Source organism: Ochotona curzoniae, unplaced genomic scaffold (genome assembly GCF_017591425.1).
Source record: "Ochotona curzoniae isolate NIBS_2020 unplaced genomic scaffold, NIBS_Ocur_1.0 contig_48, whole genome shotgun sequence".
Lineage (NCBI taxonomy): Eukaryota > Metazoa > Chordata > Mammalia > Lagomorpha > Ochotonidae > Ochotona > Ochotona curzoniae.
In genome coordinates, this window is record NW_024466391.1 from 1,053,387 (window position 1) to 1,067,500 (window position 14,114).

The 14,114-nt window shown below is 56.5% G+C and overlaps 2 protein-coding genes and 1 long non-coding RNA gene across 4 annotated transcripts in view; 1 reads left to right on the forward strand and 2 right to left on the reverse strand.

The window, feature by feature from the left end:
- Positions 1-53: 53 nt before the first annotated feature.
- Positions 54-3,063, reverse strand: ATP5F1E (ATP synthase F1 subunit epsilon). Its single transcript, XM_040988145.1, has 3 exons — positions 2,904-3,063; positions 1,869-1,995; positions 54-179 (listed from the first exon to the last, which is right to left on the reverse strand). The coding sequence occupies exons 1-2, from the start codon at positions 2,933-2,935 to the stop codon at positions 1,872-1,874; spliced, it is 156 nt and encodes a 51-aa protein (XP_040844079.1). The 5' UTR covers positions 2,936-3,063; the 3' UTR covers positions 54-179; positions 1,869-1,871.
- A 1,161-nt stretch (positions 3,064-4,224) lies between these two features.
- On the reverse strand, positions 4,225-10,514 carry PRELID3B (PRELI domain containing 3B). 2 transcript variants are annotated; one of them, XM_040988230.1, is made up of 6 exons: positions 10,394-10,512; positions 8,166-8,334; positions 7,378-7,467; positions 6,147-6,217; positions 5,926-6,028; positions 4,225-4,822 (listed from the first exon to the last, which is right to left on the reverse strand). In XM_040988230.1, exons 1-6 carry the CDS (start codon positions 10,423-10,425, stop codon positions 4,703-4,705), a joined length of 585 nt encoding a protein of 194 aa, XP_040844164.1. In that variant the 5' UTR covers positions 10,426-10,512; the 3' UTR covers positions 4,225-4,702. The 2 variants fall into 2 exon arrangements, with proteins under 2 accessions (XP_040844164.1, XP_040844165.1); XM_040988231.1 differs by lacking the exon at positions 7,378-7,467 and having other exon boundaries at positions 10,394-10,514.
- The window catches only part of LOC121161682, a 19,037-nt gene continuing 11,947 nt past the window's right edge, over positions 7,025-14,114 (forward strand). The window contains exon 1 of the long non-coding RNA XR_005884708.1: positions 7,025-7,040. This is a non-coding gene — a long non-coding RNA (uncharacterized LOC121161682). The remainder of the gene's footprint in view (positions 7,041-14,114) is intronic.

Here is a 14,114-nt window from a genome sequence, read left to right on the forward strand (position 1 = left end):
AAGTCCCAGTTCCCGCAGAAGAGGAAAAGCCTCAGGAAAACCAAAGCCGACAGTGACAGGGAACCATGCTTCAGTTTATTGGCATTCCTGATTGGAGAATGAGACGGGTCTCAATGGCCAGCAACACACACCCAAACATCTTCACCATGCAAATGTTGCAAAGGAGCTTCAGTCAGGGTCTAGGAGGAAAGAAGAAAAAGGCAACAGTTGCCAGCCAGTTCTTGGTGTTTTCTTAAAAATGCAATATGGATAGGACGAAAGCTTCCTTGCAGCCACTGCACAAGGTGGCTGTGGTCTTGGTTCGCCCTAACAGGGCCGAGCTCAAATGGGACGCTTGGCAGACACGCATCTCCCTGCCAGAGAGACACTCCAAGTCATAAGCAACCACTTTGTCTTAAGGACATGAGCGAGGGGCGTGGGCTGTGTCCTCAGAGCAGACGCTACCTCTAAGCCCAAGGGCACCGCGGACCTGAGGTGGCTCTGCCTTGGCACTGCGACCGAGGGGCCCAGGGACTGAGCGAGCCTTTGCAGCTCACGGCCACACAAAGCTACCCACGCAAGCCCACGTCGTACCTCAAGGGAGTGAGCTCCCAGCAGGGCTACTCCTAACACTGCACCTCCAGACAGCTACTGAAATATTTACTAATTTGGGGGCTGGTGTGATGGCTCAATGGCTAAAACTTCATCTTATAAGCACTGGCATCCCAGATGGGCACTGCTTCATATCCCGGCTGCTCCATTTCCCATCCAGCTCCCTGCTATGGCCTGGGAAAGCAGTGGAGGATGGCTCAAGTCCTTGAGCCCCTGCACCTGCGCGGGAGACCTGGAGGAAGCTTCTGGCTTCGGATCAGCTCATTGGAAAGTGGACCATGCTTTTCAAATAAAAATAAATCTTAAATGGGAGTTAGGGGAGACAGCTGTAAGCAGCAGTGCAGCCCTCACCATGTTTCGGCGCTGCTCTGAGTCTGAGGCTCTTCAAAGCCAACCTGTCAGCCTGCCTGTCTCCACACCCAGGATGCGAGGCAGCACTGCGGCCACTGGCGCCGCTGGGTGGGAAAGGCTGCGCAGCCGCTCAGAAAGGCCTTTTTACTGCCCGGAGGTGAGCTCACAAGGCCAGCCCTGCCACAACCAATTTGGAAACACTGCGTGTGCCCAGGTTTTCGCACGTTCCGCTGCCCAGCGAGGCCAGCAGACCGCGCCCTGCACCGACTGCCCACAGGCCCAGGAAGCCATGGCTTGGGAGAACATTAGCAGAACCGGGAGATATAAATGTGCCAAGCCTGCTGACTTTTCATGTTTGTCAACTGTTCCCTAATTTCAATAGCAAGTAAAAAGTGAGGACTTGGGCCCAGTGAGATGGCTCATTTGGCCAATTCTCCCCTTGAGAGTGCTAGGATCTGCCACGGGCACCACCGTGTCCCCGCAGCTCCACTTCCATCCAGCTCCCTGCTTGTGGCCTGGGAGAACAGCAGAGGACGGCCCAGGGCCTTGGGACCTCACATCCATGTGGGAGACTGGGAAGAGGCTCCTGGTTTGGGGTTAGCTCAGCGTGCTCATTTGGGGAGTAACCAGCAGATGGAGGATCTCCTTCTCTGTAAAACCTGCCTTTCCAATAAAATAAATGAGTCAGTCATAAAAAGGGGGACATTTACCCTCCAGATTATTAGCTTTTGACTCTGTGCAAATGAAGGTTTAATTAGAGAGCTGGCTCTCTCCCCAAGCCCTGCCACAAGCGCTGAGCAGCCCTGACCGGTGGCCTTGTAGGGTACGCTCCCACCGTCTGCGGGCTCATTGCCCACCCCATGGCTGACAGTCCACACCGGAGGGACCCGACCCCAGGGGACGCTTGCGGTTCGTCCCTGACTTACGGCTCACTCCTTTTTCACTTTGACGATTTTGACGCTGCTGCCCGAAGTCTTCTCTGCGTTGGCTCTGAATTCTGTCTTCAGAGCGTCTCTCACTGCCTTGGCGCAGATCTGGGAGTACCGGATGTAGCTGGGAGAGAAGCAGACAGGTTAGCCATGTGCCACTGCCCGCCTGCCGTGTGGCTGGACCCGGGTTTTCCACCTGTGCTGTTCAACGGCGTGTTGCTGTAAAAGTGGATTTTTCAAGGCCGATGCCAAAAGGGATTTGTACAAAGGAACACCAGGCAGGGGGACTGCATGGGCAGATGAGCGATGCTTGGCACCGCCTCTCCTTGACAGCCTGAACCTATCTGAAGGCTTTCCCAGAATACCAGGCCCTGGTTCACAAACCTGTCGCCAGAACACCCAGTCAGGATTTCTAAGTGAAGTAGTTCTCTGGGAACTTCCCCCATTCTAGAAAAATTTCTAAAAGGCTGTTTCTGACTTGGCAGCTGAACTCCCATCCACTTCCTATCTCCCAAGAGATGTCAGGTCACTCGTCACAGGCTTGAAAAATGGGAAGGGCTGGGCAGAGGTAACAACGCCAAGGTCAGCTTGCGTCCTTACTAACCGGCGACCTTCTTTCAACTTGCTTACTTAAATCTGTGAAAACAACAGAATGGGAGGGTTTTAACACTTGCCACGCAGGTGACTTGGGAAAAGACTTTGTGGCCAAGGTGCGGGGTTGCTCAGCTGTCCCCTGAATGCCCCGGGTGGATGCCCAGACCAGGCCAGCCCAGCAGGTGCACGGGCCACGCCACGGCCTCCAGCCGGCCCATTCCGTGTCCAGTTCCCCGCCAGTGGCCCGGCAGGGGTGAAGGTGAAAGCCCACAGGCAGCAGAGCAGGACCCTGGAAGGCCAGCGGCGGCCCCAAGCCGCGACCCCGCAGCGGCGCTGACCGCTGGCCCGGGCGCCCTTGTCCACAGCGACGCCATCTTGGGGCCCGGCTGGGCCGTGAGCGCCCACCGCCGCCTGCCCCGACCCCGGGCCCGGGCCTACCTGAGTCCGGCCTGGCGCCAGTATGCCACCATGATGTCGTGGGAGTGCGGGGCGTCGGGACGAAGCGCCAAAGCCGGTAACGACCGAGTTCCCGGGCGCGCGGCGGCAGGAAGGTCAGGCCCGGGCGACGGAAGAGGCGGGCATCACCGACCTGCCAGTCGAGCCTCCTGCCCGCCCCTCGGCGCCGGCAGCCAATCGCCGTGCCGCTCGGCCTCCCGCGGCTCCCTATTGGCGCGGCTTGCGCCTGACTTCCGGAGCGGCCCTCCGGGGAGGCGGGGCAGCCGCGCTTTCCCGGAGCCCCGTGGACCCCGCAGTGGCCGACGTGGAGCCCGGACTGTGGTAGCGGGTTGTGGTGGAAGTCTCCGTCACGGCGAGCTTTCCCCACGCTTCCGCCAACTCCCGCGGGCCAGTCCAGCCCCGGGCAGGGTGGCCAGTGCGCAGCCCCCACGTGGGGAGTCCTGTCGGCTCTTGGCCGGCCCGAACTGGGAAGGCCCGAAGGGACCAGTGTGTGGAGGCAGCGCCCTGGAAAACGGAAAGGCTGCGACTCCGAGACCCCGTCCTCGAGGAGAAGGCAGACCCCAGGGAGAAGGCAGATCCCAGGGAGGAGAAGCCAGACCCCAGGGAGGAGAAGCCAGACCCCAGGGAGAAGGCAGACCCCAGGGAGAAGGCAGACCCCGGGGAGGAGAAGGCAGACCCCGGGGAAGCCACCCAGTAACTTCTTCCCAGTGCTCGCCTGTGTTCGGTTTAGCCGAAAGACTGCATGTTGTAAAAGCCATCTCTGATTATAAGCAATAATCAGAAACTTGAACTTTTTACCAATGCCTTAGGAAGTCTTGAACATAATTTTAAGTAGAAAATTTTAAAAATAGGTTGGCATGTAAATAAGCCTTCACATGAAAAGAGTTTACTAGCGTGGTTTATGTACCCCTGAAACCAAGGCAAGCCGCCTCACACACACCGCTAAGGCAGACCACCACAGAGTCCCCCGCAGTACCTTTTAGCAGTTGCTGGCTTCTTGGTACCAAATATGAAGCAATCCCTTTACCGCATGGGCTCAGCTGGCATCCCAAACACCCATGTCCCCGGAATGAGGATGGTACTGCAACTCGGGCGAGGTGTCTGAGCCCAGTCCTTCCCCTGGGCCCCGCACCCCTCCCGCGCTGACCCCACGCAGTGCTGGAGACAAGCTCAGTCTCCCTGGAGATCAGGTCAGGATGGGAGATGCTGCAGCTGCTAACAGCTGCTGGTGGCGTCCAGGGCCGCTGTGCCCAGCCAGTGATCACATCCAGCCCGCCCCGGAACATCAGGCACAGAGAACGCATCTGAGGAAGGGTGCACCTTTACTAAGTTACAAAACTTTGGCAAATCAACACAGTACTCTTTAAGGTAACAAAATTGTCTTATTGGAGTCATATATCCTTGTAGTGCTCAATGTCACTCCAAAAATACCATTAAAGTACCCAATCAAACACTGGTTATACAGCCAACGTCCTCCGACCTGCACGCCTCCCCCGGACAGCACCCCGCCCCGCGTGTGTGCGAGAGGCGTTCTGCTCCCTCGGGCTTGGTCCGAAGCCAGGCAGGGCCCACGCGGGAGCTCCCAGCTGCTCAGAACCACCAAGCTGTCTCATGTGATCCTTTGGCTTAGAAGCCCTGCATCTGCTTATTTGATCAAAAGTCACATAGTCTGACTCCAGCTCATTAAAAAATTCTACCTAAAATATAGTTGTACTTTTTAAATAACAAATAAATACATCGGCCTGGAGAGCTGGGGCCTGCAGGAGCACGCGGCCTGGGCGTCATTTCTCTGCAAAGGCGGCCGCTGCCATCGGGGCCCGTAAGCTCCCTCTCGCCGACGCTGCCAGTTCTTCAAGCTCAGCATTTAACTTATGGATTACCCACTCCATGGCTTCTCGGCCCTGAGAGAGAAAAAGCCAAAACACGCATGGTTAGCGAGACGGCAAAGGCGCGATGCAGTGACTCACACACCAAGAGCCAGAGGCACTTCCACAGCACACATCACCTCCTTGGACAGCTCAGCTCAGCACTTATCTTTGCATTTGGCCATTTATCAAATGGCAAAGGCCTTGAGCAACTGGCTTATGTACACACTGATCTTTATTTTGTACGTAAGACGTTCTTGGGGCAGCCTGCAGGGAAGTGACAGGCTGCCTGTGTCTCATGAGAAGCCTCCCACTGGAGGTGCACCTCTCCCCGACCTGTGGGAGCTGCTGCCTCCCGTGCTCCAGGCACTTTTTCCAGGAAGGGGGAGCACCCAGGATGTGCCTCAGGGTCCCGGCACACACACGATGCTCTCCTGGTGTGGCCCGAGTGACCAAGCCGCCCTCCACCAGCCCTTGGCAAAAACACCGAGTCACAGAGCACCCATTCACCACGGCCACACCCTTCTGCACCGCCCGATGCGTGGGTCATCGCTGTCACCTTCCTCTGTTCCACGGAGCAGAGGCCTGTATGGCCACCTGCTGTCCCCAGTCCGGCCCAGCACCGACTGGCGGAGGAGACACCTAGAATCCCTTCGAGCTGAAGGAAACGTCTCATAAAACTTATCTTGTTTTACTTTTAACTTTAGCTTTTAACAGACTTGATACAGTTCCACAGATATAATCCTAAGAGTACAATGATGATATTGCCCTGCGTCCATCTTTACTTGATTTCCAGTCTTGTGTGTTTAATGGAGGAGACTCAGTGGGCGGACAGTGGTCGTGGGGAGCAAGAGGGGAGCCCCTCTGACACCAAGTGCTCACAGCCGTGTGCTTGTGGCAGATTACTGCCCGGGAGTGGCGACGAGGGCATAACACGTGTGCCAGGGGCTGCGGGGAGACACAGCACCTTGCAGGGCGAGGCCGGCTCCCGGCAGGCTGTGCTCCAGGCCCCGACACTTCCTCCTACATGTCAGGTACTTCCTGCCAGTCAGACAGAGGTCCCAGAAGGCCAACCTCCCACAGCCTGGCACCGAGCCTGTGTGCCCCCGGGACCGCCTGTGCAAGAGGAGCCGTCTCACCTTGCTGGCATTGGAAGATATGGTGCTGGCCATGAGCCCTTCCAGGTAACTGCTAAGGCTGACGCCCTTCACCGTGATAATGGCTTCTTGGGTAAGAACAGTTCTGGAACAAAAACACATTCACACTGCCTGACGTGACCTTTCAGTGGTTTGCAAAAACACTGATATAAAAAGCCCAATTGACAGTCTATACAAAATACTCTGATTAAATTTTTACTCACTTGGCTGGGTCCTGAGGATGTGGTTTGTATATAAGTCTTTCATCAACTGAAACCATATTTGTAAATGAAATCTAAAGAATGAAGGGAAAAATATTTAAGAAGTGAAAATAATTTCCCAAACCAGCATATAAATTCCTGCCAGCTATACAGTACACCAACAATAAGCTATTTTGATACTACCATGTACATATAACGTACATTTCATTGCTACCTACTTATTAAAGGTATTTTAATTACAAACATTTTTTACAACTAATTTTTGGATAAAATATTTTCGATTCACATTAAAATCGGAAGCTTATTAGCTCTACCAAATAAAGCGCTCACCAGGTAAGACCACATATAGTGCAGCAGGAAAACAGGCGAGGGCTAAACAGTGAAATTAATCAAATAAAGAGATGTCCAACCTCCCTTGTATCAAAGATGTCCATACATTGGGCCTGGTGCATTAGCCTAGTGGCTCAATCCTTGCTTTGCATGTGCCATATGGTGCTGATTTGTATTCCAGCGGCCCCACTTCCCATCCAGCTCCCTGCTTGTGGCCTGGGAAAGCAGTTGAGGATGGCCCAAAGCCTTGGGACCCTGAACCCACGTGGCCGGAAGAAGCTCCAGGTTCCTGGCTTTGTTCTGGTCATTGTGGCAACTAGGGGAGTGAAACAGCAAATAGAATATCTTTCGCTCTGTGTCTCCTATTTTCTGTATATCTGCCTTTCCATTAATTTTATTTTCATTGGAAAGTCAGATATACAGAGAAGAGGAGACAGAGAGGAAGATCTTCCATCCGATGATTCACTTCCCAAGTGCCTGCAACGGCTGGGGCTGAGCTGATCCGAAGCCAGGAGCCCGGAGCCTTTTTCGGGTCTCCTACATGGGTGCAGGGTCCCAAGGCTTTGGGTCATTCCCCACTGCCTTCGCAGGCCACTAGCAGGGAGCTGGATGGGAAGTGGAGTAGCTGGGATTAGAACCCACGCCCATGTGGGATCCTAGCGCGTCCAAGGCAAGGACTTTAGCAGCTAGGCTACCACACTGGGCCCAATAAAATAAATCTTAGAAAAAAGAAGAGGAACAATATGTGTGTGCAGTAGGGCCCAGGTGCGCTCAGAGCGCCATGCCTGACGTCCAGCACGTCTCTGTGGCCCCACATGCGCCTCCAGGCTCGCTGCACCACACACCACGCAGGACAGAGAAACAAGATGGACAGTGGCTGGAAATCCAAAGGCGCCGGACTCACGTTGGTGGAGTTGAGTTCCATCACTCTTTCCACAGGATCGACCACCGAGTGCTCCTGCACGTACGTTTTGGTTCTCGCCGCTCCAATGAGCTAAACAAAGCATTCCAAGTTAGTGATCCCAAGTGAGGACCTCTCACCAGGGTACTGAGACTTTATCTAATCGTGCGTCACAGCATCTTGCATGAAAACCTGTTTACTAAGAGGTCTCTGCCAGGAACAGGGTCTGCCCATCACAGAGAACATGAGACCACCAGACACAGGGCTTGTCCTGAGGCCTGGCATGGCGGCCTGTGCACCGCACTCCGACCCCGAGGGCCATGGCACCCAGACAAGAGCTACCAAGTATCTCTCCACAACACCTGGGAGCCTCCCGCCAGCCCCGGCGCCACGAGCCCCAGCAGGCAGTCCTGTGTGTTGGCCTGGATCCGCTGGCGGCACCAGCACGCACAGGCTAGCCTGGCCCACTGACGCTCGCGTCACAGACAGGGGCCCCGGGTTGTGGCACCATGTACAGCAATGGCCACTTGCTGCGGAATCTTCTAGACGTTATTACTGGCAGCAGCTTGGGATGCAGAATGCAACCCCCTTCAGAGCAGAGTGCTGGCTGGCTTCCCTCCAAGTGCCAGCGCTGCTGCGTGCCCACTGTGCTCTTTCCGATCCACCACATGCTCCTAACTCAAGATTATCACGACGCGGTTTGAACTGATGCAACACGACGTTCAGAACTGGCTTTCTGACTTATCCGATGCTATAGTGAGGTCTCAGACACACTGGGGCGGCGCACTCACAGATTTCACAATGGAAGGCAGACCCCACTCGGTGCTGAGGAGTCTGTGGCTGTGCAGCTTCCCCGCGGGGTCCACGTGTCTGTCCAGCACGTCCACGCCCACCACGCTTGGGTTCATCGGATTCGGGTATTTCTGCATTGCAGCCGTCGTAACGGTTTCCCATGGGTGGCTGCCGGGGGGGTCAAGCATGAAATATTTAAAAACATGCACATGAATGAGTTTTAGAACTTGTCGAATAATCTTCACAATGGAAGCTTGATTGCCTGAAGCTTACAAGAATAAAGAGTTATTGGCCCATTCAACCACCATTCCTTGCAGAACCTCCTACTTTCACACCAAGATTTTGTTACTAGGAAGAACCGCTGACTCATAAAAATGTAGTTAAAAAAAATCACGCCCTATTGAATCAAACAGCAAAAGCTATTATGCCAGTTATCTGATCCCAATTCTATGAAGTTATAAAAAGTAACAAGGGTAAAAAGAGCTAATAAGTGTAAGTTCTTGCAGGAACTACAAAGCAGGTCTAAAACGTTAGGGATTTCATTACTCGAAGCGCTCCGCATGTCTGTCCAGTACCGAGCAGTGGCCACACGCGTGGCTTCTTTCCCCAAATAAGCGACTCTGAGTTCTGCTTTGAAAAGCTCAATGAGGCACTCCTACCCTGCGGCTTGCTGACAGTCCCTCTTAGCACATTCGCTACTCCTCACCTAGGACTAAAATGGCAACAACTTCACACAGTCTGAGACCCGGCAGCAGCTTTGCACAACCTGCAGCGTGGTGCACGTCTCTCTGCTCCCAACTTCCGTGGCAGCCTGCGCCGTCGGTGCCCGAGGCAGCCCGGCTGCAGCGGTTGGATTCTAACCTCTCCTAAACACACAGCACTTGACTGCTCAGAGCAAACAGCAAGATGATCAGCGACTTCACCCTCAGCTAACTCGGGCTGACAGCAGCACGACTGGCCCCTGGCACTGCCCCCGCTCTCCTCTGCAGGACCGCAGCGGGTGCATGGCCTCAGGGGGCTCTGCGCTGGCACTTAGTCCACCTCTGCCAAGTCAGCATGGAAACACTGACGAGGACTTGCTTTGGCCCAAGACTGCCCCGCAGCTGGCACACTCAGGGTCTTCCTGTATCTGGAGGGACAGGTAACTGCAAGGAATGCCAACTGCACCCTAAACTTCAGACGGAAGCAGTGGTATCAAGAATGGGTCAGAATGGTGACTCAGATACTGTGGCTGTGACCTCCTGAAGAGAGAAATGGGCCCCAAAGGGAAGGGCTGAGGGCAGAGCGGGGCTGGGACTTCCGGAGTCTAGGGCGGGAACAGCTGGCGAGGCATTCGGGCAGCGGAGCTGAGCAGGCACCTGGAAATAAGGATGTGGACTTGGAGACAGACTGGAGCTCAAGGGACACAGTGGGCGTCACCTATGTCCACCTGTCAGCTGGGACCTTGACCAGCTGCACAGCCACCTGGAGAGAACGCACAGCCCAGGGCTGTCCGTCCCAGGCCACGAACACATCTGTCTTCTGGAGGAAGCCCCAGAACCTCCACCAGATACCAAAGTTTTCTGTGGCAAAGAGAACAAGCAGATTGAGACAGCAACGAAGCCAAGGCCAGGAGGCCCGCCAGCAAACCTTGAGAAAGAAGCACACTGAAGGAAGTGTTCAGCATAGGCACAAACAGCGGAAACGGGAGGGCACGAGCCCACGAAGGGACTGGACGGGCACAGAAGGCCTGCTCAGTGGCAAGGGTCCCGGCATCAGACACTCAATGACAACAGACACTAAGTGACCCAAGGTGCCGAGGTCCACGAGAGACTAAAAACACACTACAGAGCTGTGCTAATTCAAACAGCGTGGCGACCACGGCAGCAGGAGTGGGACCGGGAACAGGCGCACGCCTCCGTGGCTCAGAATGGTGTGCGCTAGCACACCCACGCCCCCGGAGGCACAGGCACCTGCCGCCTCGCCCGGGGTCACGGGGTCACAGGGTCACGAGGCGGGGCCGCGACCCCGGCTGCACAGGACCTCGCGCTGGGCGTCGCCCAGGACCCCAGCGTGCCACCCTCCTCCCGCCAGGGCCCGAGTCCGCTGGTGACCTTGGGCCCCTGGCGCTCCCCCGGGATCCCGCGGCCCGGCCCTCTTCCCCAGGGCCTCACGCCGGGGAACTGCCCGAGGGGCGCCTGGACCTCGCCGGTACTCCGGGCCCGGCCTGCCCGCGCCCCGCACGCACTCGAAGACGTGTTCCGAGGTCCAGATCTTCATGGTGCCGGCGGCCTGCGCGCGATGTCCGGGTGCCGCTCCGGGACCGGGAGGCCAGAGGCGGCACCTGCCCCGCCCCGCCCCCAGCGCCCCGCCGGCCGCGCAGTGCGCAGGCGCCGCGCGCCGACGCCGGGGACGCGCGGACGCCGGAACGTGCCGACGCACTGCCCCGAGCCCAATCCCGGCCCGGGCCCCGCCCCTCGGCGCCCGGCGCGGCGCGCTGGCGCAGGGCTGCGCAGGCGCAGTGCGGGCGCGCGACGCCGACCTTTGGGCCGAGTCGGGGCGGCCCCAGCTGCGGCCGTGGCCTGGCGAGGCCTGTGGCCGCTCGAGGGCCTCCCGCTGGCACGGGGCGGTCTTGGTGCTGTGCCCTTCAGGGGTTCTCCCCCGGCCTCCAGGAGACGCCTCCCACCCCTTGCCTCAAGCCTGTCCCCTTGTCCTCCTCCCTCAGGGGACGGGGACCCCAGTGCAGACAAGCCGGGGATGGCTGCCCTCCTGGGGAGCCGTGGGGGAAGCGGGGCGGCTTGTTCCTCACACCTCCCTGGCGCCTGGCCCCGGGGTCGTGTGGTGTCACGCGAGTCCTTGTGGGCCCGCGCAAATGTGCGCTGTCTCGCTCAGTCAGCGGCTAGTGCAGTGGGAAATGAAATAATGGTTCCTCGTGCGATGAAGGAATGAAAGACCGCTGGACTGGAGGCGCCTGAGGGCGGGCCCTGGACCCACCGGTCTTCCCTGTCCCCAGCGCTGCAGGACAATGACCTGTTGCATAGCCACTTAGTGACTCAGACATGAGGGGGCAGGAATGCATGGGTAACCTTGGTGTTACGAAGAGTCCGTCTGGCCTTCAGCATGTGGCTCACCCTGTGCTGCCCTCCTGGACGTGGGAGACCTGGCCCCCAAGTGATGGGTAGGTGGGAGGCAGGGAAGATTTGCCTCTGGCTTCTCAGATTCCAGTTGGAAGTACGACCTCGTTTTTTGTTCTAAGCTTGTTTGATGGTTAAAAGAAAAAGACAAATGAAAGCCAGGCTAATTTAGGAGAGAGGATAATTTCCTTTTATAATAGCTGAAGTCCTTTCTAGAGAGGAAAAAGAGAAAAAATTACCCTGGACAGGAAGTCACGTTGGGTAGTTGCTAAGTGCAATTTGTGGTCCCTAGGAGTTTTTTCTTTCTTTTCTTTTTTTTTGGAAACGCACAGGGTGGTAATGCTTTCCGCTGCTGAGAAGGCCCTGGCTTTGAAGGAGATGGGAAGGTGGGAGCCCAGAGTGGGAAGCCTGCCTTAGGAACCAGCAGATCCCAACAGTCTGTCCTTGCAGTTCCTGGAGCTTGGTGGGGCCGCCAGGCTGCCCAGTTTGAGAGCTTGTTCTTCTACCTGTGCCTGGTTCAAGATGTCCCTGGCACCTGTCCCTGCTACACACACTGCTGCACAGCCGCACGCTGTGTCCATCTGCACCGTGTGACGATGGAATGTCGGGCCATGGGAGGCAGAAATCAGGGACCCCAGCCATGAGCAGTACCACTTCTTCCCAGGATCAAGGGAGACCTTCCTGCGGGTTGTGTTCCAGGGAGCCCGAGACATGGACAGGCAGCTGGGCGAGGGCGTTGGTCTCTCAGAGAAGTCCTGGGCAGGTCATTACGTTGATTTGAAAGGAGCTGGATGACTGGCTCCATGGCTTCTGCCTCAGGGGTGACAATCCCCACACACCCTTCCTGTTGAGATCCGGGCTTGGAATCCCAGCCAGCCGGCACGGCGAGGCAGGAATGCAGTCATGACTCCTACCTGCGAGGCAGTTGGAGCTGGCTGGCGAGCCAAAATATAGGAGGAGATGGAGAGGCAGGGTTGTGTGTGCCCAGCCCCTCGGGACGCTGCTGGGTGGGCCTCTTCCTGGCCGCAAAGCAAGGAGGATTTCATGGAAGGTCTGGGAGCAGCGAACAGCACCAGTGTTAGTGGGTCCCAGGTTTGCAGGTGTCAGAGAGAGAGAGGCCTGGTGGAAAGGCAGGTGGAGTCCTGTACCCGGTTCTTCACATAGCATCTTTACCCTTTTTCGTTGCACCTGTCCTATTGTGGCTTGAGTCAGAAAGCAGTGTGGTCTATAACAGTCCCTCCTTACCCAGGCCTTCGCTTGCCCCTTCTCGGTCACCACAGTCAATGCGGTGGGAAAATTCCGGACATGGAACATTCCCAAGATGTGCACCTTTGGGAGTAGCCTGATGAAGGTGTGTATGGGGCCGTTGGTCCAGCACACCCTCTCTTGATTATCGGAACTCCTGTCATGGAGTCCCAGTGCTTGTAAAGGAGTGTCCCTGGGCTCATGTCTGTGGGGCATGGCATGGAGCCCCCTCGGGATTCACTGTCCTGAGGCGGTGTACTTGTACTTTCCCAGGGATGAGGCTGAGGACGATAACATCAGCCCTCACTTGCGTGTCCTTGGGCTAAGGCTGGTGCTCAGGGCCCTGTGATGCCTGGGGCCCCGGGTGTCCATCTAGCACCGGCATGGTGACCCTGGGCTTTGCCTTCAATCTTATGTCCTCAGTTCAGCTGACCCTGAGAACGACATCAGGGACTCGCTGTCCCTCAGCAGGCTCCGCTGCACACCCTTGAACTTTGTACGTCGTGTTCTCCGTGCCCAGGAGGCACTCTCCATTCGTTGGCTGCCAGAGCGTTACTCGTATCTCAGAGTTCTGTGCAAAGATCCGCCCGCCGGCGCCACTCTCCCCCAGCTCGGCTCCGTGCCTCGTGTCTGTCCCTGTGCTGCATTTGTCATGGCCTTCATACGAAACATCACAGCCAGGGCTGTCCATGTCCACAGCTGGGATGGGAAGCTCAGGCTGTTTACTGTGCCAGAGGGGCAGGGTGCCTCTACTGAACGGTTCACTTTTTTAAAGATTGATTTACGTATTTGAAAGGTAGAGTAACAGAGAGGGAGATCTTTCGTCTGCTGGCTCATTTCCTAAGTGAGCAGCGGCTGGAGCTGGCCGGGCTGATCCAGGGACCAGGAGCTCCGAGTGCAGCCCCGTGTGGGAGGCAGGCTGCTATCCTGGGTGCGTTATTAGCAGGACAAGCAGCGGCTTAACCTGCTGGTCCTCAGCTCTTTGCTGTCTGATTCCTTGCTGTAGTCTGGTCTTGCAGGGGAAGCAGGAATCACAAAACCCGGAAACATTCCCTACTGAACCGAATACGCAAAAGCTTCAGATGCTGGAGTGGTGGTGTCTGTGGAGCCAGTCTCCAAGACCTAGGTGTGCCACAGCAGGTTGCAGAGGGAAACAGGGAGCTCCCGGAACATGCAGACTTCTCTCAGGCCGAGAGAGGGGTCCTCCGGAAGGCCTCGTCTTCGCCCAGTCAGCCCAGCACAGGACTGGGGATTCCAGCCGGAGAGCAGGGAGAGCCACCGACAAAGGCTGCCTGGACGCAGTGGCCTGGGGTGAAGACGCCGCACGTGCCTCTCTGACGGTGGCCACCACTGCAGCTGGACTGTGCAGCTGCAACACAGCACTCCTTCCGTCGTGGGGAAAATTCAGGCAAATGCCAGTGCTTGATTCATTCTGTGCAGTAAGAATTTGCATAGAATTATAAGTTTTAATCCAAGTTGTATACACATGTGTCATAAATATAATATATGCTTTAAATATTTATTTATTTTATTGGAAAGGAAGATTTACAGAGAGAAGGAGAGACAGAGAGCAAGATCTTCCATCTGCTG